General features: G+C 32.2%; 2 protein-coding genes across 5 annotated transcripts; one reads left to right on the top strand and one right to left on the bottom strand.

Annotated features, from left to right (window-relative positions):
* Positions 1-6: 6 nt before the first annotated feature.
* On the bottom strand, positions 7-7,136 carry LOC128165150 (dehydrogenase/reductase SDR family member 7B-like). 2 transcript variants are annotated; one of them, XM_052829394.1, is made up of 7 exons: positions 7,060-7,136; positions 6,500-6,664; positions 5,906-6,006; positions 3,765-3,984; positions 3,526-3,618; positions 1,314-1,466; positions 7-805 (listed from the first exon to the last, which is right to left on the bottom strand). In XM_052829394.1, the coding sequence occupies exons 2-7, from the start codon at positions 6,642-6,644 to the stop codon at positions 588-590; spliced, it is 930 nt and encodes a 309-aa protein (XP_052685354.1). In that variant the 5' UTR covers positions 6,645-6,664; positions 7,060-7,136; the 3' UTR covers positions 7-587. The 2 variants fall into 2 exon arrangements, with proteins under 2 accessions (XP_052685354.1, XP_052685353.1); XM_052829393.1 differs by having other exon boundaries at positions 6,500-6,698; positions 7,060-7,124.
* A 13-nt stretch (positions 7,137-7,149) lies between these two features.
* LOC128165142 (ubiquitin carboxyl-terminal hydrolase 22-like) lies at positions 7,150-20,433 on the top strand. Of its 3 annotated transcripts, none has more exons than XM_052829386.1 (13): positions 7,150-7,370; positions 7,571-7,703; positions 7,813-7,926; positions 8,132-8,212; positions 8,537-8,712; positions 8,966-9,158; positions 11,348-11,450; positions 12,659-12,774; positions 13,381-13,438; positions 13,861-13,987; positions 14,484-14,647; positions 15,091-15,240; positions 16,339-20,433. In XM_052829386.1, the coding sequence occupies exons 1-13, from the start codon at positions 7,251-7,253 to the stop codon at positions 16,382-16,384; spliced, it is 1,581 nt and encodes a 526-aa protein (XP_052685346.1). In that variant the 5' UTR covers positions 7,150-7,250; the 3' UTR covers positions 16,385-20,433. The 3 variants fall into 3 exon arrangements, with proteins under 3 accessions (XP_052685346.1, XP_052685347.1, XP_052685345.1); XM_052829387.1 differs by having other exon boundaries at positions 8,108-8,212; positions 8,966-9,113; XM_052829385.1 differs by having other exon boundaries at positions 8,108-8,212.
* Positions 20,434-21,106: the final 673 nt, after the last annotated feature.

Below are 21,106 nucleotides of genomic sequence, written 5' to 3'. Positions count from 1 at the left end.
AAAAAATTGCGCTAGTTTTGGACTGATTTTTCTCATTTCCAAACACATTTTGTAAAAATATTTGATTCCAAAACATTCCTTGGACATTTTACTACAGATATCGTCACTTCACTTGCCTCTGATATTCTTTTTTAAAAACACCATCACCAATCCCGTTTAGTGAAGTGGAGCAGTTTGTTTACACGTGAAAATGGCGACTCTCGATCTCGACGTAAATTAATATACTTCATTTTCCGAGGTCGGTTAGCATGTTTATGAGAAAGTCTGAGGCAAGTAAAGTGATGATTTCAGCAGTAAATTGCCTGAAAATTTTAATGGTACTAACTGTTTTCACAGTATTTGTGTGAAAATGAGGTTAATCAGTCCAAATCTAGCACAATTTTTTGTGCGCTGTAAATTGCAGATTTTTACTATGGGTGGCACTGTAGCTCCCAGGTCGTCCATCCAAATTTTTTCAGACCGGGAGATACAGACCTGCAGCTATTGAATAGTTTGAAAAGAATTACCATTGATTACAAAAGAAAGCTAATAACACGAGGAAAGAACAAGCATTTTTCTTAAATAAATTTCTATATATTTATATATAATCATGATTTCTTTAATTTTGAAAATTCTTTTTTACCAGACTTTGCTCTAAGATTCATTACTAGAAAGAATAGAGAAGGGAAAAATGTTCTGATTAATATCACAAGTTTGTGTAGAAGGGGAGCTAGAACAATGTCATCTTCTCTATATTTCACTGCTTGTAATATTTTGTGGGCTACAAAACTTGGCTTCATTCCACTAGCTGTTGTGCTGTCCATCTCTACAAAACATTTGTTGAAATTTTAAATATATAGAGACACATTTTTGAGACAGAAATATTATCTGTTCAAAACTGATCAGAATTGATTCTACTGTAAACACATTACAATTGGCTGTGTGTTCTATTTAGCATTTACTCACTGATTCAGGCAAAAAGCAAATTCTACTAGTCTATATTGACGGACATGGCTACATGTAAATACAGTCAAAAAACTAGATGGGACTGTTTAAAAACTTCGAGATATCCAGGTATTCGAGATATCGAGGGTAAAATAATTTTTTAAAAAGTGGTTGGGACTTACAAATCTCCTCGACATATCCATTGTATTCGAAATATCAGTGTTCGAGATATCGAAGTTCAACTGTACAATGCATATGGTATATTTTTTGGTATAAAAAAATACTATCAGAAATGCGCTAATATCAAATCAAGGCTTTATATTTGTTAAAAGACCCAATATCTGCCAAAAATTATATACACTATATGTAATATGTTTACAGTTTCTTACTGTTGTATGTTGATCCGTCTCCACACACTGCATTCTGGGATAGGTTGGTTTGAATATAGCCTGGGCTCACTACACAGACATGTATATTATCACTGGAAACCTCTGCCCTTAGTGTGTCACAGAATGCCTGAAAAGCATGCTTTGAGGCTGCATCTGGAAAAATTGACAGTGTGCAAAATTTGTAGTTTGAAAATGAGAAACCTTTTTATAGTTGCATACAAGATTTTTACCATTAGTTGTCCTACTTAATAGGTTTCAATAAAATACATACATTTAGTTCATAAGATTTATACCAATGTAAATAGAATTTAAATGCAAAATAAACAAATGCACCTTAACAAATAAATAAATTCACGTAAACTACATAAAAGCTTTCCATAGGCATTTTCTTCAGAGAAAAAGAGAGTGAGTGCTAATGGAGTTATTCATATGTGATGCAGATGAACAAATTATCATTAAATAAATTAAGGTCTATTTTATCCAAGTACATGTATATTGATGTAACGTTGAAGAGACATTAAATTGCTTTGGCCGATCATGACAATGATATCTATAAACATATTATTAAAATGACATAATGCCAAAATATTAAAGGTTGTACTGATTATTTGAACTGAGTAATGAGAAACTGTCCTGAGAAACTTTGAAATACAGGTCTTAATATTCTAATCAAAGTATGACAAATCTTCCCAAATTGACTGTTTGATATAAAAACTTTTGTTCCTCAAAATGCTCAGTGTGAAACATCCTTTAACTTGGAACAATTTTTTCTGCCATTGTTTTATTTTTTCCACTAAGCTACTGCCTGCATTGTCTTTTCAATAAACCATTATATCTAAATTCATTAAATTACCATTTGTTTGCATTTCAATTGTCAACAGTCAAAATAACAAAAGTCTTACTTCAAAAAACTTTATAGTTACATCGATATAAGAATTTAATATAATTGTTATACACCTGTAAAACAGTTACTACATAACTCTATACAAAAAAAGTCCAGCATTTTGACTGTTGGACTGGAACTGTTATATTGGAACAGTTAAAATTGTCTGTTAAAAAAGACTGTTGACCGGTGACGTCACATTCCACGAAAACATGTTATTGAGTAGAAGGGGTATAACAAAATAGTTGTTGACTGTGTCTCAGGCAACAGTTGATCTGTTGGACAGATCAACTGTTGCCCTCTACCCCACTCAACAACTGTATAATATGGAACTTTAATTTTTGCCAGTTTAAAACTATTAATGATGATTTGTTCATCTGCATTACCTATAGTTTATTCTCTGACTTAAATTCATATTCTCTCTCTCTCTCTCTCTCTCTCTCTCTCTCTCTCTCTCTCTCAAAGTGATCAAGACATAGTCAGGTAATAGCAATTGCATTACTGGATAAAATAATCGAATTACAACACTAAATTGCTGAAAAAAGTTACAACTGTACACTGAAACAATGAGTCGGAACACTACTACATGTACATATAGATTTTATGCATCACAATGAACATGTACTTGTATTTGATAAGAAACATAATATGAATAGGATGCAGCTAGGTCATGAAATATTTACATAAATGTCTGTTTTTAACAAAACATGTTATGATTTCCTTCCCGATGATTCCTAACAAGTTTTTTTTAATGACTTTGAATAAGTTTAGAATGTCAGAAAAAGGATGCAAATCCAGGTACGGGTAATATATTCCTTTTATATGAAATTGTATGAGGTACATGTACATGAACTACACTAGTAGATTTATCATGAAATGCCAAAGTGTTCCATAAAATGTTTTAGTGTGATGCTAACTTAGAACAGGCCCTAATGAATTTTCAAACATATCATTTTATGCACTTATGATTCTTCTTGATGAAGTTTATGAAATCTTGTCAATTATTTTTCTTAGGCTTTCTCAATTTAAGCCCTGAAGACAGCACAGTTTGATGCAACTTCAATTGAGGCTGTTGAGATTCTACCGGTAATAAGGATTTAAATACAGTACTTTCCGGAATGAGTGTCTGTTTCTGTGTCGGAGCTTTGTGAATGCAGATTTCCTCTGCGATTCTTGCTTACTTTACCCTGCTTTAAGTTACCAGTTTAGTTACAAAAAAGGTATGACTCTGTATGACTTTTTTTGGTATGGGTGCCTACTGTGAAATTTTTAATTGATGATTTTTGTCAAAGTGTTCGCAAAACAATGTATGAGCATGTTAGTACTTACACGCTGATCTATAGGGAATGGTGATTTTCCCTTGTACACTGCTGACGCCTACAATTGATCCACCTCCCTGTTCCTTCATGTGAGGTAAAATTTCTGCAAAATTGAAATCAAAGGGTGCATTTAAAGCTGCTGACTGAATTACTAAGTAACAAATGATGTGAAACTTGTTTACTTTCATCATGTTCATAGAAGAAGCAATCTGAATTTTTTTTTTTTTTTTTTTTTTTTTTTTTTTTTACCTTTGATTAATGCAATTTGTCCAAAATAATTAACTGCCATTAATCTCTCATCCACTTGTATCTGGGTGCTGCTTATCTCCCCTCTGTAGCTGATCCCTGCATTGTTAATGAGGATATCAACCTGTCCAAAAAGTTTCAATCCCTTGGAGACCGTTTCTCTCATGTTGCTATAGTTCATAAGATCCATCAGAAGAATCTCTGGTGAGAATGAACCTGGCACCTACAAGAAATGGAAAGAATCACCTTATACACTGGTTTCTATTTATTGTTTTATGAACTAATCATACCGGGGTATTAAAAAAATTAATGCCTATGTGTAGTGTTATGCATTTCTTGCCCCCAAAAATTAAAGTTCCAAAGAGTGCTTTAAAAATGACGTTGAAGATAGTTGATATCTTATCAAAAATAAGTCCTTAAAAGGTGCTCACCACAGTGACATCATAATGTATAAATGACTTAAGATTGTCTTATTTTGATAAATTAGTGTTTTGGAGCAAAACATGGGTGTTTTTTGATGGTTTTTTAACTGGGAAACATGGAGCACATGCTTGCTTTATAAGAACCATTTTTAATCATGAGGTGCATAATTATAGGGAGAAAAACATGAAACAAGAGATGATTGTGAAACACTTTTGCCCCCGTTCCTTGGAAACATCCACGAAGAAAATGAATGGAAACTGCAAATACCGTCAATGGAATTTTTGTAAGTCAAAGGGGCATAACTCTGTCAAAAATTTCTCTTTGTAACCCAAATCAAACTTGACTTAGACATTATCATGATAAATCAGTATACTAAATCTCATTTCAATATATGCAACCTCTGCAAAGAAAATGAACGGAAACCAACCGATAGGCAGACAGATGGACAGCAGCAATGCAATATGCCCTCCTTTCTTTGAATGGGGCATAAATATTGTGCTCGAGCAGAAATGTGCTCTATACTATCAACAGAAAAATTAGGGGGCTACAAAAGATTCTTGTAAAACAATTATGCCCACCTCCCTTGGAAACATCTGGTAAGAAAATGACCCTAGACTGCAAATAATTGAAACCTCAGCAAAGGAAATATCAGAAACTGCAAATAATTGAAATTTTTCTTAGTCAAAGGCACACAACTCTGTCAAAAATTGCTTGATAGTACCCAAAATTAAACTTGACCTAAATATTATTTTAATAATCTGTATACCAAATTGGTAATTAAAAAAAAAAAACTCTGTCGAAAATTGCTTAATCGTTCCAAAAATCAAACTTGACATAGATATTATCATGATAAATCAGTGTACTATTTTTCATTTCAATATGAATATCCTCTGCAGAGAAAAAAACGAAAACTGTTGGTGGACCCTCTGAGTGTGAGAGACCGACAGACAGCAGCAAAGCAATATACCCTCTCCTCTTTGAAAGGGGGCATAAAAATGACAATATTTTTGTTCTGGCTTGCAAAATTATGGGGATTATGCCCATTTTGGTGACTTTATAGATGAACAGCTATTGGTTGATGATTCATGTGATAGACATCCTCTGTATAATGTTTATGAAGATTTGATTTTGATACAAGACTATTTAAAAATTGGTTAAAATTGGGGGCAGATATTATAGGGGCATGGTCACGATTTTGGTCAAAAATTATTTTTCTAGTTTTAATTTTTACAATGCTTCAGAAAGGCATTTTTAATAGGCAACCGAAATTTGAGTGTCATTTGTTGAGTTATAAGCGAGTTACAGAGCTTGAAATTCTTCACAATGTAAACAAAGCGTTTGTTTACATTTTGAATGACTATCAAATTTTATTTGATCATTAAAAATGCATTTCTAAAGCATTGTAAATACTAAAAACATAAAAGTAGAATTTGACCAAAAATCGCGACCATGCCCCTTTAAACTATACCAAATATAGTCCTTTGCATGTAATTCAAGAAATTTTACACAAATCTTGTAATTTCATATTAATATTTTCCATTAACTGATTTACTCGGGGGGGGGGGGGGGGGGGGGGGGGGGGGGGGCAAATTTTCTTTACTGTTCTAATTAAAAACATATGGATACCAAAGTAAAATTCTTTTGTTTTGAAATAAATTAATATATAATTTATGGGGCTAAGGATAGTATAGAACCCTGAGAATTATAAACATTTATAATACCTGCTTCTTTGTAATTTCTTCTCTCACTTTATCCAACTCCCCCTTGTTTCTTCCTGCCAAAATAACCTTGCAACCAGCTTGATGGAATGCAACAGCACATGCTGAAACAGATAATGATTACTTTCTTATCATGAATTTTATCAATTTGAAAGAATGTGATTTTATATTTGTATAATATTTTTTTTTAATCCCTACATGTTTCTGTAGCTATTAGCTACATGCATAACATTTATTTTAGAATGCTTACAGCTTTATAAAAATCAAGAATATGCAGATTACAATGGAATCTACAATATCTAAAGTAATCAGAAATAGGAATGTACATTCCAACAAATATAAATAATATACATGTACCTTTTTATTCTTATTATAGAAATATCACTAGATATGGCATCTTGTGATCCACCAATTACATCTTCGCAAATCTGTACTTGTTTACATCAGGATATTTACCACTATGATGTTAATGATTCAACATAAAGTAGAAAAGTACAATGTACCTGATATATGGGGATTATGAAATACAGATTTCATCCCACATGTACAGTAGTTTTAGACATTCTTTTTCTTCCAAAATTACAAACATTAACAAACCTTTCCCCAATCCAGAATTGGCTCCTGTTATCAAGACAACTTTCCCTTTCAAATTCTGCTTCTTTCTGTGAGACAGAATGATCTTTAGAATGTAAAGCAGTCCTAATGGGCAGCCAATGATGGTTAAAATCTTTTCCCAGGACATGATTTACCCTATTTTGTTTTCTTAAAGTAAATGAAAGAAAAAATCTAAGAAACCCTGAAACAAAGAATAAAATTAGATAATTATATGACTGCCAAGTTACAGTGTGTGCTTTTCCATTTTCACAATATTTACATACATGTATGTAAAAGTAGCTAAAGCAATGTATTTTATTTACAAGTCTAAAACTGTAATTGATGTTGTAGACATACAATTGTGTTGTCATACTCTTGAAATCACTCATGACAGGGACACATGTCAAAAGATAAACCGAAAGTACAAATGCATAACTGTATTTTGAAAGTAAAAGTGAAAAGTTTGTTGTTCCAGCAAAACACGATTCTTTATGCTTGCAGATAAATTTGCAATTGATGTTTTAAAAAATTGTCTAAAAAGCTAGGTATCAGGACAGAATTACCAATATTATGCCACAACAGTGGTGACTAAACATTCAGCGTAGCACTGGCGGAACCGGAATTTGTACCATGCGTAAAGTAGAACAGAATGGGCCTCATCTGCGCATAATCTTTGTCAGGTTTTTGTCGAGACAAGAAAGCTGTTATTTCAAAAAATGAAACTGGGGACTTGCAATCAAGTGGACACGTTATTATGACTATGACAAGTTGTGGACACATTACAGAGTATAAGTCTAAATATGGAACCAACCAATTTCGAATAATTCATGCATATTTTATCGCTGCTTCTTCGGATAATGCTAGACGAAGAAAGGTGTATTGTTTGTTTTGACAATCCCATTGCTTGTCTTATTTTTAGATTTAAATGCACAATAACTTTAGTTATACTAAGTGCATCTGAAAGAAGTGAAATTTAAGTTATTTATTATTTTAATGATTATGTTTTATGATATTGCGTTTAATGAAAACAACAAGGAAATAATCAAATCTCATATTTCTTTAAATTTCTTTCAGGGCAAGTCAGGGGTGTGCCACACCTGCCGCTTCCCTTCCTTCAGACTACATGCCTGCCTGTACTGTGTCTATTTTGGCTGCTATACAACTAAACATATACATGAGCATGCCTTTTCAAAAAACCACAATTTAGGTATCTCTCTCTCTCTCTCTCTCTCTCTCTCTCTCATAATTATATGTTGGAATTTAATAAACATTATTGTTTTTATAATGAATGGAGTGTTATTATACTCAATTCACAGCTGCTGACATGACCTATGGAACAATATTTTGCTTTGAATGTGGAGATTATGTCTATGACAAAGAGCTTGAAAGCATTGCTCAAATTCAGAATGAAAAAGCTGCCAAATCATTAGGTTTGACCATCGTTTGTACTATTATTTAGCATAATTTTATTAGACATTACCATCATAAAGATTTAAATAAAAATATTTTATGAAAACTGTAAGAAAATTAAAATTTTTACATACTTCTGTTTAAGATTATGGTGCATCTTATATACTTCCTTTCTATTGTAATATTATTTCATCAAAACAGGATTAAAATCATACAATTTCATAGCTTGGGAGCCAACAGAGGTTGAAGTGGAAATATTAAGGCAGAACCCCAAGAGAAGAAAAGTTGAAAATAAATCAACTATAGGTAAGAATATATGTTCAAGCAATGTATTTTAATGTCTTATTTCATTTAATCATTGAGAATAAAAGTGATAATATTGCATGTTTTTGATAATGAACATCCAACATATGCAGAGATGATCAATTTTGTTTGTAGAAAATAAAAAGATAAAAGATATATTAATTGAACAAATTTCTCTGTTTTATATATTTTTGTTGTAAGACCAATTTAAGTGAAAGTAAAATGAATTTAATTTTGATTTCATCTCAATATCTGGTCTTTTCCAGCATCATTTTGAAAGTAAGTTGCATTGGAAATAAGTACCGGTCTGATTTCTATTTTTTTCAGGTTTGAGAGGTTTAATCAACTTAGGAAATACCTGTTTTATGAACTGTATTGTGCAATCATTGATACATACCCCGGTGCTACGTGATTTTTTCCTTGCTGACAAGCACAACTGTCAAATGACCTCAGTAGAAGCACAACAATGTCTTGTTTGTGAAATGGCAAGACTTTTCCAGGAGGTATATTTCTTGAGTGGAGCGGAGCTCAATATAAAAACAAAATATTCATCACCAATTCTTAGAATCATGAAAAAAATTTCACTTACTCACTGTCAAGCAGAATATATGTAACATAAAATTTATTTGTTGAAAATGAGAGTTTATCTGAGAAACTTTTAACAGATTTTTGTTTCCGTTGAAAAAGTCAACACTATTGTGTTGTAGGAACGAAAGGTACAAATGTACATGTATTTTAATATTATTTCTTTTGTAGTTTTATTCTGGCAATAGAACTCCCCATATTCCATATCGTCTATTACATTTGGTCTGGACCAATGCTCGGCACCTGGCAGGATACGAACAACAGGATGCTCACGAGTTCTTGATCGCAGCGCTGGACGTGCTGCATCGACATTGTAAAGGTTACTCCGATAATAAGTGTTTATCCATCAACAAGTTCTTCACAGGTTTGTACAGGCTTGTATCTTCCCTTCTTCAAAGTCTTGCTTCTGTTCTAGTCTCTGCAACATTTTTTACTTTTCTCTTAAGGGTTAGGGGCCAAGAAAACTTGGGCAAGCTCATTGTTGACCTTTAAAATCTCACTGTTACAAAAGTAATTTATAGTGTGAAAGTGAGACTTAGATCAAAAGTGAGCTCTTTGTTGTTTTATGGCCTAGGTTAAGTCCTTATCTGAGCCTGTTCTAGGTTAAAAAAAAAAACTTTTTTGAAATAGATTCTACTGAGTTTGTATAGTTCTGAATATATGAAAATGAGATTTAAGATGATTGCTTTGAAAAAAAAAGAGGGAATACAAGATTGTATGAACATGCATATGTACCCATTTATACATCACTCATGTACACAATACCTGTACATGTAATTCATGCATGATTTCATGTACCATGTAACCTTTGTGATTCTGGCTACATTTGTCTTTGGTAAGTGCATGATAAATGTTTTGTCAGTGCATGAACAGTCTTGGATTCTTTGAATGTCTATGTGTATTAGATTATGCAATGTAAAATAATGTACCATTATACTTTCTAAGGAAATTATTTAAACCATATATTTACATTTGCTTACTGACACCATGGACCAGCTCATTGAACTTTTTTCAGTTTCACAGATGTTAAAATTGTAAAATGGTTATGTACATGTATGCCTGGGGAAAATGTACACTAATTACGCAGTAAGCTTAAAACAGTGGAAAATACCTCAGAGCATATGGTATGAAAAATTGAAACTTGCATGGGGGTAAATCTCGTATGTGCATATTTAATACCCACGCTTATTGTTCAACTCCTGAAAATGTGTACTTTACCACCAGGGTAAATAGCCTATTTTACGGTAATATTTTATGCCTTTATGTTAATTGTTTTGCATCTGCCATGTTTTTTGGTTGATAGACCAAATGTTGTCAGATCTTTATCTTATGCCAAAAAACTAAAGGTTTGTTTTCTGAAGCTTTGCCGCATGATGTCAAGTGCTGGCACATTCAACCATTTTATTGCCATATGCATGGATATAGGAAACAACTTTGATCTTGTGATCAATCAGTTACATGTTTATATTAACACAATTTAAAATTTTTTTTTTTTTGTGGGGGGGGGGGGGGGTAAAATGAGTTGGCCCATGGTTACAGAGGGTATGTAAGAGTGGCAACATGTTTTAGATATTACCCAGTCCATAAACTCAATGTGGTACAGATGTATTTTTGTTTGTGTTGGGTAAAGTTTATTTGTGTTGTTTTTGCATTACTGAATTTAATATATTCTTATCTATGATATATGTAAAATAATATCTTTTACTGTTTAAATGCAATACTGTACGATGTGTATACTTTGTTAATTTATAATAGATGAACTTTGCAAGTGGAGAACCATTTTTTAAACACATGCAGACTTTGCACAAAATATTTAAATGTTATAATTGTCTTGATGATAACACAAATTCAATAAGACTCTAATTTAATATTTTTTTGAAATTCCTAAATTTGAATTTATGTTCCTGCATGAAGATCTTCGAGCAGACTTAATTTTTCTTTTAGGCATGAGATCAGATTTTATCCTAATAAAAACTAAATTGCTTGCTTTTTTTAGATAAATCAGAATGCATGTGCAATTGTTGAATTTTAGGCTACCTAATAATAAGAATTAAGAAATGTTCAACACAACTACAAGTTTGTATACTCTGATATTATGAAAATCTGCATGTCAAAGATTCTTACACATATCCAATCCCAGCCCCCCCCCCCCCCCCCAAAAAAAAAAAAAAAAAAAAAGAAATGTCGACCCCATCCCCACAAACACCCAACTGAAGAATTATCCATCCCAACATTTTTCTACACAAAATTCTCTTATTGGTTCTATACACATTATAACCACTGTTTTTATGTGGTATTCACAAGTTTGACTGTGAAAAACAAATTGAGGATTGAGGTTTTGATTTAGCAGATTTTTTCTTGACTGTCATATAATGTTTATTTACAAAGATTCTGTTTTCTGTTGTCTTTGAATATCATTATGACAGGCACCCTTCATTGAAAAAAAGTACATAAACTTAATATGTATTCATGTTACCATATACTGGTGAATTACTTCAAATCTTAAAAAACATTTTTAATTAATGTATAGATGGTCTTGAATAATCTTTACAGGAAGGAATGGAATGACATCAGGGAACCCCCATCACTGTAACTGTATCATTGACCAAATCTTCACAGGGGGCCTACAGTCTGATGTCACCTGTCAGGAGTGCAAGTAGGTCAAGTTCTTACCTGTACTCTACCAAATCTGGAATGGTCAATTTCTTACTTGTACTGTACCAAATATGAAAATGTTAATTTTTTACCTGTACTGTACCAAATTTAAAATGGTTAATTTCTTACCTGTACTGTACCAAAGGACTATATTTGGAATGGTTGAATATCTGTCCCCAGTTTTAACCAATTTCTAAGTAGTGTCTTATGAAAATCAAATCTTCATTAATCATTGTACAGACGTCACCTTTATGACCAAATTCGCGCAATTTTGCAAACAAATGAAAATATTGTCATTTTTCCTTTATATTTTGCATTCGGAAGTATAGAGCGCAGGCCTGCTCAAGTACGATTTTAAGAAATGTGTTTCCTTATATCAATATACACATCATACTGAAAAATGGTACTTGAGCAAGCCTGCGCTCGATGTTTCCCAGTCGAAAAACCCTCGGAAAACACCCATATTTTGGCAAATAAGACAATCTTCATGACGTAATTTCTACATAATGACATCACTGTGGTGACAACTTTTTACGCACTTATTTCCGATATGATTTGAACTATCCTCTACATTATTTTTGAAGCTTTTTAAAAAACATTAATTTTGGGGGCAAAATATGCATAATACCGCACATACTCCTTTGTTGTAGTCAGTTTCTCAACAGTACTTTACCTTTGATGTATTAAGAGGGAACTTAATAAAGATTGTGAATACATTTTGTATATGTATTAAAGTTGGAATGTAAAAGGGAACTTAATATAGAATGTGAATAGGCATTTGATTTAGAATATAAATGTGGACTTAATGTAGAATATGTATTTAATTTAGAACATTTTTGGGTAGTTGATGTAGAATAAGAATTGGTACTTAACTTAATCATTAGTACATGTACTAAGAAAAAGATGCAAAAAATCAAGAAAATGGACATAGTTTTAAACTATTATACCAATTTGTTTATAAAAAGGAAAAGAATATATAGTTAAAATTACATATTATATACACAATATACATAAACATGTATGTAATTGTAAATTGTACATGTATTATGAAATGTAGCATGCATAAATGACACATTTATAATATTTTGATACACCAGTGGAATGTCGTTACCATTTAATAAAAAAAAAAAAAAAAAAAAAAAAAGGGGGTAGGAATTTGAAGTACATTGATTTGTGGTTTAACAAAGTGCATAAACGTCTGTCTTGCAGTAACGTGTCGACCACGATAGACCCTATATGGGACATATCTCTAGATCTGGGACCAGGAGCCCCCATACCAAACGCTCTCCTCAATGTTAACAACTCCAGCTCATCTCCAAGTTCAGGTACACAGTGACTACTCTGTAGATTCCTAATTAAACAAGAGGAATTAATATCTGATTAAAATCTACGAGAGGCACATCTCGCAGATTTTAAATTCTCGCTTATTTTTTTTCAGACAGATGTAAGTTAAATGAAACTATATGTGATAAAAATTTGGCGTTCATGATTTTATATTCTCGCAATTTGATGAAAAATGATTGAATTGCGAAATTAAGAACTCGCTTAAAATAAAGAATCAACAGTATTCAATCAGTTTGAGTATAAATCTTTGTCTTTCAAAGTTATTGTTTACTGACTAGTAAAGTAGAAGAGGGAAATTATAATTGTGAGCAAATCATCTGTGTCAAAGAACAAAATAGTCATTTTTTGGGAGGGGGGGGGTTGATAACATGTTTTCAAGTTGTATCTCTAATGCAGCTTTAGTCTATACTGCTGCCTTGTTTCAATGAACGTAAACTAAATTTCATCAATATTATTTATGTTGAACTTCTGTACATAGTGAACCTTTGTCTGTTAAGTGTGTTTACAAGCTGTTGCAATGAGAATAATTTAGTTCAGTGTTAACCAGTGTATACAAATTACACAAAAGCTGTTGTATGTTTTTGCAGGTTTTTCAAACAGTCCAGGGACATATGAACCTACCTCATTGTTAGATTGCTTAAAACGGTAAGATGATTGACTGAGGTCTCATTAGATTTTGTAGTGGCACAAATTAAATAAATTTGATGGGTACCATTTTCCCACTAAAGTACAAATTTACATACTCGAAAAATTGTGATATAAAAGTTTTTAAAGCCAATCCACTAAATTCCGTCCTCCCAGAACTACAAAAAAAAAATAGCATTCCATAAAAATCACACCTATGATTTCACGGTATTGATTCCTCAATGAAATTTTGAAATTCATTTGAAACTTGCTAGTTTGTAGAATACAGAGGCACAAAGTCGTATGAACAAATGTGAATATAGATGGCAATTAGGATGAGAAGAATCTCGTGTGAAAAAATCCTATATGAAACAGCATTTATTTATTTTTTAATTGGTTTAAGTTTGTTTTCATTCACCGAGCTTTTTAAATTACTTTTGTAGATTTACCAAGCCTGAGCACTTGGGCAGTTCTGCGAAGATCAAGTGTAGCACCTGCCACAGTTATCAGGAGTCAACCAAACAGCTGACTATGAAGAAGCTGCCTATAGTGGCCTGTTTTCACCTCAAGGTTTGTTGCTGCTGGTTTCTTGGTGTTTGAAAAGGCCTCTAGCACTGAAATATGCTTGTTCATTTTTTACTGGCCACCACCATTTCTTCTTGTTTGTAAACATTTTTGATGTTAATTAACATTTCATGAATTTGATTTTTTGTTAAAAAGTTAGATGGTTATATGTATGATAAGCATTGATTGTCTGTCTGCTATTATTATGACACATATTTCATCCCTTTCAACTCCCCCCCCCCCCCCCCCAAAAAAAAAATAAATAAATAAAAAAAAAAATATTAAATAATAAAAAGCAAGGTGTATTGAACATTCTTACATGTAGAAAGTGGAATATTTTGTGAATTACCATACATGAATGATTTGAAGAATTCCTTTGTCAACTGAAAATGAATGGTTGAACCAACAGTCAAAGCAAATGTAATCTGCATCACTGCCAATATCAACTTCTTATCTATATGACACTGCTTTCCTCTTGACTCAGTTTTTACATGTTTTGCAGAGGTTCGAGCACTCAACAGGCCTCCACAAGAAGATCTCAACTTTTGTATCATTCCCCGAGGAACTGGACATGACGCCGTTTATGTCCTCCTCCAGAAACAATACCAATGGCTACAGGAATCAAATTGTACAGGAATCTGCCAAAGGTCTTTCATGTGATAATAAGTAAGCCTTGGTTGCTATCTTCTCTTTAATTATATAAATAACTGCTGCAGTCTATTTCATTCATTTAAAAAATGATCGCAATAAAAGAATCTAGAGTGTATATTATGTACATGTTTTAATGTGTTTTCCGTCAAAGATTAAATTTGCAGTGTTTGACAATTAATACATTCAGTTTCAAAATGTGCATTGTGGGTATACTTTTCATTACATATTTCCCTGTATTGATTTATCCCAAACCTTTTCTTATAAAATTCTGCAATTATATTAAAAGCAGGTTTTCTCTTACATTGAAATTCATAATAGTTTGAATTCCACCCCTGAAAAACAATAAATGTTTAAAATCCAGTCCATGCGGCTACAGTTAAGTCAGATGCCAGATGCATTATTGGTTTGATATGTATATATATGTATAGATATTTCAGTCTCAGTGTATTATGTTGCAGGTATTCATTGTTTGCTGTTGTGAACCATATGGGTACAATTGAATGCGGTCACTACACCTGCTTCATTCGCCAGCACAAGGATCAGTGGTTCAAATGTGATGACCACCTGATCACCAAAGCCACGCTCAATGAAGTTTTGAAAAGCGAAGGGTAAGAGTTAGTGAATACTGTGAAATCATTAGAATTTGTGGTGGCTCAATTTTTGTGGGTAGCCCTCACCCATGAATTTACGTCCTAGAGGAAAACTAATGATGATAGTAATTATGTTAATAGTAATAATAATAACGACGCATCCACGATATTACATCTCCAGGAATCAGCATAATACTGACAATACAAGAAAATTGGGCCCGACAAAATTAAATGATTCCACAGTATTTAATTTAGAGTTTTAAAAGATGATTAATTGATTTTGAGCATTAGATTTTATAAAATTGAAATATTTCATTACATGGCTATTTACTTTCATAAAAAAGATATTAATCTTTTTTTTAAAATTTCAACTTTGCAATTATACATGTATTTTCCTGTTAGTATTTGAAATGCACAAAATTTTGAACAAACTAGTATTCTGGGTTTTTCTGCAGGTTGCTATATTTTTTGCTCAATTTTACATTCTCAAAGGCAAATGTTGAATTGCTAAAAACATGTTCTATTTTTGTAATCAATTGATCTAAAAAAAAAACCCACTTTTTGGATACAAAAGGCAAATAATTGCACCCATATTAAAAATTATTATACTCTAATAATTAGTTTTGAATCAACTTTTGATTTATTATCCCCTCGCGCAAAGAAAGATTTGAAGAAACCCTTGCATGGATATTTATCAAACTTCGTACACGTATTTGGCATGGTAAAACGACAAATCCTCTTCATTTTCAAGTCCATTAGTTGAATACTTTTTAATATATCTTTAAAATAACACAATTTTAAAAAGAAATTTTATGTAGGACTTGACAATAACTACTTCCGCTCCCCTATGTGAAACTAAAGTGAAAGTAAGCAGTTCAAATCAACAACTTGATATTTTTTTGGATTTAGATCTAGAACAGGTAAAAAAAACTTTTTGTAGTAATGGAGGGTTAGTACAATTTGGTCTACTTAATTACATTTTGTATATTCCTAAAAAATGCATCCAACACACAATAATTCATGTCGCGAGGGGATGCTCCGCTTAGCGGTGCCCTTGTTTCAAATTAAGACTGAGTTCTGACATTTTATAATCTTTTGATTTTTTTTCCCTTGCAGGTACTTACTGTTTTATCACAAGCAGATTCTGGAGTACCAGCAATGACGGCGGGGGTGACCCCAGGGGGACTAAGTTTAGTCCATAACTTTGTCTTTCTCGTAGCATCCAAATAGTATTATAGTCACAGATTATCCGTTATATTTTAGTACATTTATATCCATCATTGTTCTGTAACAGTTCAGTTGCTAGTCATATAACACTTACATTTCAAGGAAATTGACGTGAACAGCTGATCAATGGAATCGACATAATATAAATTCAAAAACAGATCTGGATTATTAAGGAATATGGGTTGTGCCTGGCATGACTTGTAGTGATATATCAGACTTATTATTTGTCATGCCTCTTTTTTTTTTTTGTTGCTCAGACTGTGTTTGATCTCATAACTAGAGACAGGGAAAACTATATGTTGTCATTTTTCTCTATGTGTGAAATGGGCTTTTTGTTAAACTTTTTTTTTTTCATTTGTTATTTCTGCAAATTTACAGAAAAGTACTGGTGTGCTAATTGGTCATCTGTTCTTGTTTTATTCGTGAACAAAAAGATTTGAAGAAGAAAGAATATGTCTTTCATTGTTTAACTCATTTTTCTGTGGAAAGTTAATTCTCCTTCTCACTTTGAAATTTTATATACAAGGTTTGGTTAACCAATGGTTCAATAAGGCCCATGACACTAACTGGAGAAAAAAATATAATAATAAGCAATAAGCTTATGTTTAAGTTTGTAAAAGCTGCATAATTTGGACATGCACAGACAATTTGTTTTAAAGAAATGATTCTCACATGATTGTATTGTACTTAATGTTGTCTCCATGTCAACTGAACAAAAAATGCTAAAAGGAAAAAAAGGGTGCATACATTAATGGTGTTCTGCTAATTTGAGCACTTCATCCTCATGTTGTAATGTTTGCATTAAGAATAGTGCTAGATAGTTTCCTAATGTTAACCCCGTGACTTGTAAGATTTTTGTACTTGTGAGCCTAAAGGACATGAAGAGAGAGAGAGAGAAAGAGAGAGAGAGAGAAAGAGAGAGAGAGGAGAGAGAGAGAGAGAGAGAGAGAGAGTGTTATTGTTAATTGTTGTAAGGTTACTGTAATGGTGCATGTTGTGAATTAACAGCTAATAGAAAGTGTTTTCAGTCTAGTTTGTTTGTTTGGTTTTGTTTTTCTTGCCAAAAATGTTTTCCAACTTTTATATGCTTTTTGTCATCTTATAGCATCATGTTTTATAAGTGATGGGAAAATACTAGTAAATGAATTTTTCCAATTTCTCTATAAGAAAATTGAAAAGTGCTGAAAGCATGGAATGCTTTTGTTGACATGCATTTATATATAAGAATGAAAGTGTCTGTTTTTGTGATGTATGATTGAATTAATATTAGGAATACTATGTATGATTTAATTGTGTAAAGTGAATATTGTGTACAAACTAATTGTAATATATATATTGTTACAGTATTTATTTATTGAAGAGATTGTCAAATACACAGATATGAAGTTTATTTTTAATTTGTAAGAACTACATGTGTTTGTTAGGTCAACTATCCGGAAATGAATTCTTATTTTGATCAAGGAAACTTTGAAGCACAAATTCTATTGTTTTATCCAGTGACGTAATCCCTTTCCAATTATTTTTTTTTTAACAGACCACTCTCAATTTGAAAGATTACATAGTTTTTAAGAACGCAAGATTTGTTCTTGAGCATTACTAGTAGTTAAGACTTCTGAATTAAAGCAAGTTAATTTTGTCCAATTTTGGCATATATTTTTTGGTTGCAAGTTGAATAACAGCCAGTTTGTTTTTTTCCCTGAATGTGAATGAAATACTGAAATTAGAATTTCATACTCTATATTTTTCTTCATGATAGAGTATAAAAGATGTTTACTGAAAAATGTTTACTGGATAATTTCAAAAAAGGGTCAGTTAGAAAAATAAGTTTATTTAATGAAGTAGGAAAAGCAAACAATGAAAATTCCTCCTAAGTACTGTTGTATTTAAGGCTTCAGTATGAATGTGAAGAAAGAAAATCTGTGAGCGGAGATGTCTTTCCTTCAATTAGATATTAATTGATGATTAATCTACTGTGATATCAGAATGCAAACTGCTTATATCTATCAGGGGGGGGAATGGAAAAAGGAAAATAAAGGCCCTCTGCTACCTCAGATATTGAAGATAAAAGTATTAATTGATTTGTTCTGTCATATCACCTTTATTTTCACACAGATGCCTTAGTTTAAAACAAGAAATATTCCAGCTGAATTTCGCCATTTATCGAGGCTGTATTGTTTTGAATATTTGTGATTTTAGAAAGGATGTGCACCAGTTTAAAAAATGGTTTCTCTTTTTTCATGTGTGCATGTTTTTGTGTGTAGAATTTGGAGAGCTTGTATCTTGTGTCTTTACCAAGCAGGGACCTTGTTTGTTTTTTTCCAGGGGATGTTTTGATCCTGTCTTGTTTGCTGTGATATGCTGTTCATTTGCTTTGTAATTTGAACAACGAATGTTTTAATTCCTCCCTCATCATTACCAAAAACCTTTCTTTCTGACCCAATGAAAAAGCTTAATTTATTTAATTAATGAATTTACACATCTTTTGGACTGAATTTCATCCTGTTTTTAAGTTATCTATATTCCAATGTATTTCCTCCAAAAAGGGATCAATATTAAGGAAAGGTTGGAATTTTCCCCCTTATTGCATGTAAGCCATTTTGAATAGCCAAACTAATATATTAGGTTTTGTCCATGACTTAAGATTATTTGTTACTGTAAAAATGGATGGTACTATATTCATATACAGTTTAACATAGTTATGCGTGTCTCTGCTCACTTGCCTCATTGATGCCCGAGCTAAATTGTTCTTTGTGAATGTGCAACCTTTTTTTTTTTTGAAGTAATTTTTACTATGCTGAGATGATTATCCAAAAAATTGTGCATGGGAAAACACATTTATGAAGGGTTTATTTTGGACACTTAATCATCAGGAACCTTCATTTTTGTTTAACTGAAAAATAATAACATATTGTGTTTTGTTACTGGCAGGAGTTTGATATTGGAGAGATCAAAATGAATACATTTTATTTCATATACTGGTAATTAAAATGTAACATTCTGTTGTACTGTTGAAGTGGACATACTGTATATAGGGTTATTTTCGCCCGTGTTATTTTCGCCCTGTGTTATTTTTGCTTTTCTTCATTTGCATACAGTTTCGCCCCATCTTGAATTCGCCCAGACATAGTAGTTTTTAAAGAGAAATTATTTAAGACATTAAAACCAGCTTAGTTTTAAATTGGCCCGCTGACAACGAGGGCAAACGGGGGCGAAAAAAGGGGACGAATATTTCCCTGTATACAGTGTTAACATTTTAAATTGAAATATCATTTTTGTTACTATTAATTTTGGTATGTAATGGTTGTAGGAGCTTGGTTTAAAGATATCAAAAGCAGTTATATAAAATCAAACCGGTTACAAGTCGTACTACTTTAAATACTTGTATGATTTGTATTTAACTGTACCTGCAATTGTTTTCTTATGAATGGGTAAACAACTTTGTGACTTAATATTAACAAGAGGGAAGGTTATTGATAGCTACAGTGCATTTCTATTTTTTTTCCTTCTTTTTTATGGGTGATTATGTCACTTTAGGTCAATTTTAAAGTCAGAAGATCTGTGTAAATGGGGTACATGTACTTATTGAATATGAATTCAATTTGTTAATATTTGTGTGTGATAACTTGATGAATGTTTTAAAACAATTTACTCAGCTGGCTGATAGGTGTTTTTTTCTGATTGTAAAAAAAGAAAGAGTAAACCAAATTAGAAATTGTATGTGAAAGAAAGAACAAGAAATGTTGGTTTTGATTCAGGACTATATCCACAAGTGTTCAATTTAAAATGTGCCAGATTTTCTCTCCTCTTCTTGTGTGTTATCTTATGATAAAAAAAAACAACTAATAGAGCAGTCTTTGCAGTATTCTGATGTCGTTAATTAGCATGGTGTCACATCAAAATGTGTGCCAAACTTATCGCATATGTAGACCAGTTAAACTGTGTATTGTGAAATATCTTGAATAAAGTGTTGAACTTAAATTAAAATTCTCTAATTTTATGTTGAATATTTCATGATTGAACATTACTTCTATTGCCCAATGAACTATCAAATTGTTCATGTATTTTCACTATTTTGCAAATATTCATCCGTATTTACCGGTATCTGGTATATGAATCTTATAATAAGACCTGGTCAAGTCTCCATGTTTAGCCCTCTGAGACAAAGTCGGGGGAAGCTTATGCTAAACCTCAGACCTTTAGATTTATAGAGCAGGTCCTGTATGCAAGTTATTACTTTTATTCAGATGCTGGAGGAGGTTAACATTTTTGATGACCATATCTAAGTTACTACTTGTCCTAACTTCATCAAACTAGCATGGGTGTTGCATCTTATGATACTTATTCACTTGACAGATCTGAGCCATATGTTTACGACCCTGGAGGAGGTTAAGGTTTTTATAGCAGGTCACATGTTTATGTAAATAACAGTATTATTCAAATTTGCATGGTTGATTTAACTATGTAAATGTCAATCGGAGAGGTAGCTTCAGATACGGAGAGTGACCTTGGTTATCTAGATGGTTAGGCAGGTTTATGCCTTATTGAAATCAACTATCGTTCACTTTGCAAATCATACAGCACATGTACCGGTATGTGATACGAAACTTATTTCTATTTGCATTTGATATATTTAAAATCAGGGTTAAGTGCAGTAGCT

This window comes from Crassostrea angulata, chromosome 10 (genome assembly GCF_025612915.1).
Source record: "Crassostrea angulata isolate pt1a10 chromosome 10, ASM2561291v2, whole genome shotgun sequence".
Lineage (NCBI taxonomy): Eukaryota > Metazoa > Mollusca > Bivalvia > Ostreida > Ostreidae > Magallana > Magallana angulata.
Note: the sequence above shows the minus strand (reverse complement) of the source record. Positions and strands in the feature narration are given on the sequence as shown.

What these genes read in the sequence shown, in the direction of transcription:
- LOC128165150 (XM_052829394.1), bottom strand. Translation starts at nt 6,644, where the DNA reads ATGTCCTGGGAAAAGATTTTAACCATCATTGGCTGCCCATTAGGACTG. An exon ending in AAGAAATTACAAAGAAGCAG is followed by an intron (nt 3,985 to 5,905) that starts GTATTATAAATG and finishes CATTTCTTGTAG; the next exon opens with GTGCCAGGTTCATTCTCACC. An exon ending in CATTCCCTATAGATCAGCGT is followed by an intron (nt 1,467 to 3,525) that starts GTAAGTACTAAC and finishes CAATTTTTCCAG; the next exon opens with ATGCAGCCTCAAAGCATGCT.
- LOC128165142 (XM_052829385.1), top strand. Translation starts at nt 7,251, where the DNA reads ATGACTATGACAAGTTGTGGACACATTACAGAGTATAAGTCTAAATAT. An exon ending in TGGCCTGTTTTCACCTCAAG is followed by an intron (nt 13,988 to 14,483) that starts GTTTGTTGCTGC and finishes CATGTTTTGCAG; the next exon opens with AGGTTCGAGCACTCAACAGG. An exon ending in GGTCTTTCATGTGATAATAA is followed by an intron (nt 14,648 to 15,090) that starts GTAAGCCTTGGT and finishes ATTATGTTGCAG; the next exon opens with GTATTCATTGTTTGCTGTTG.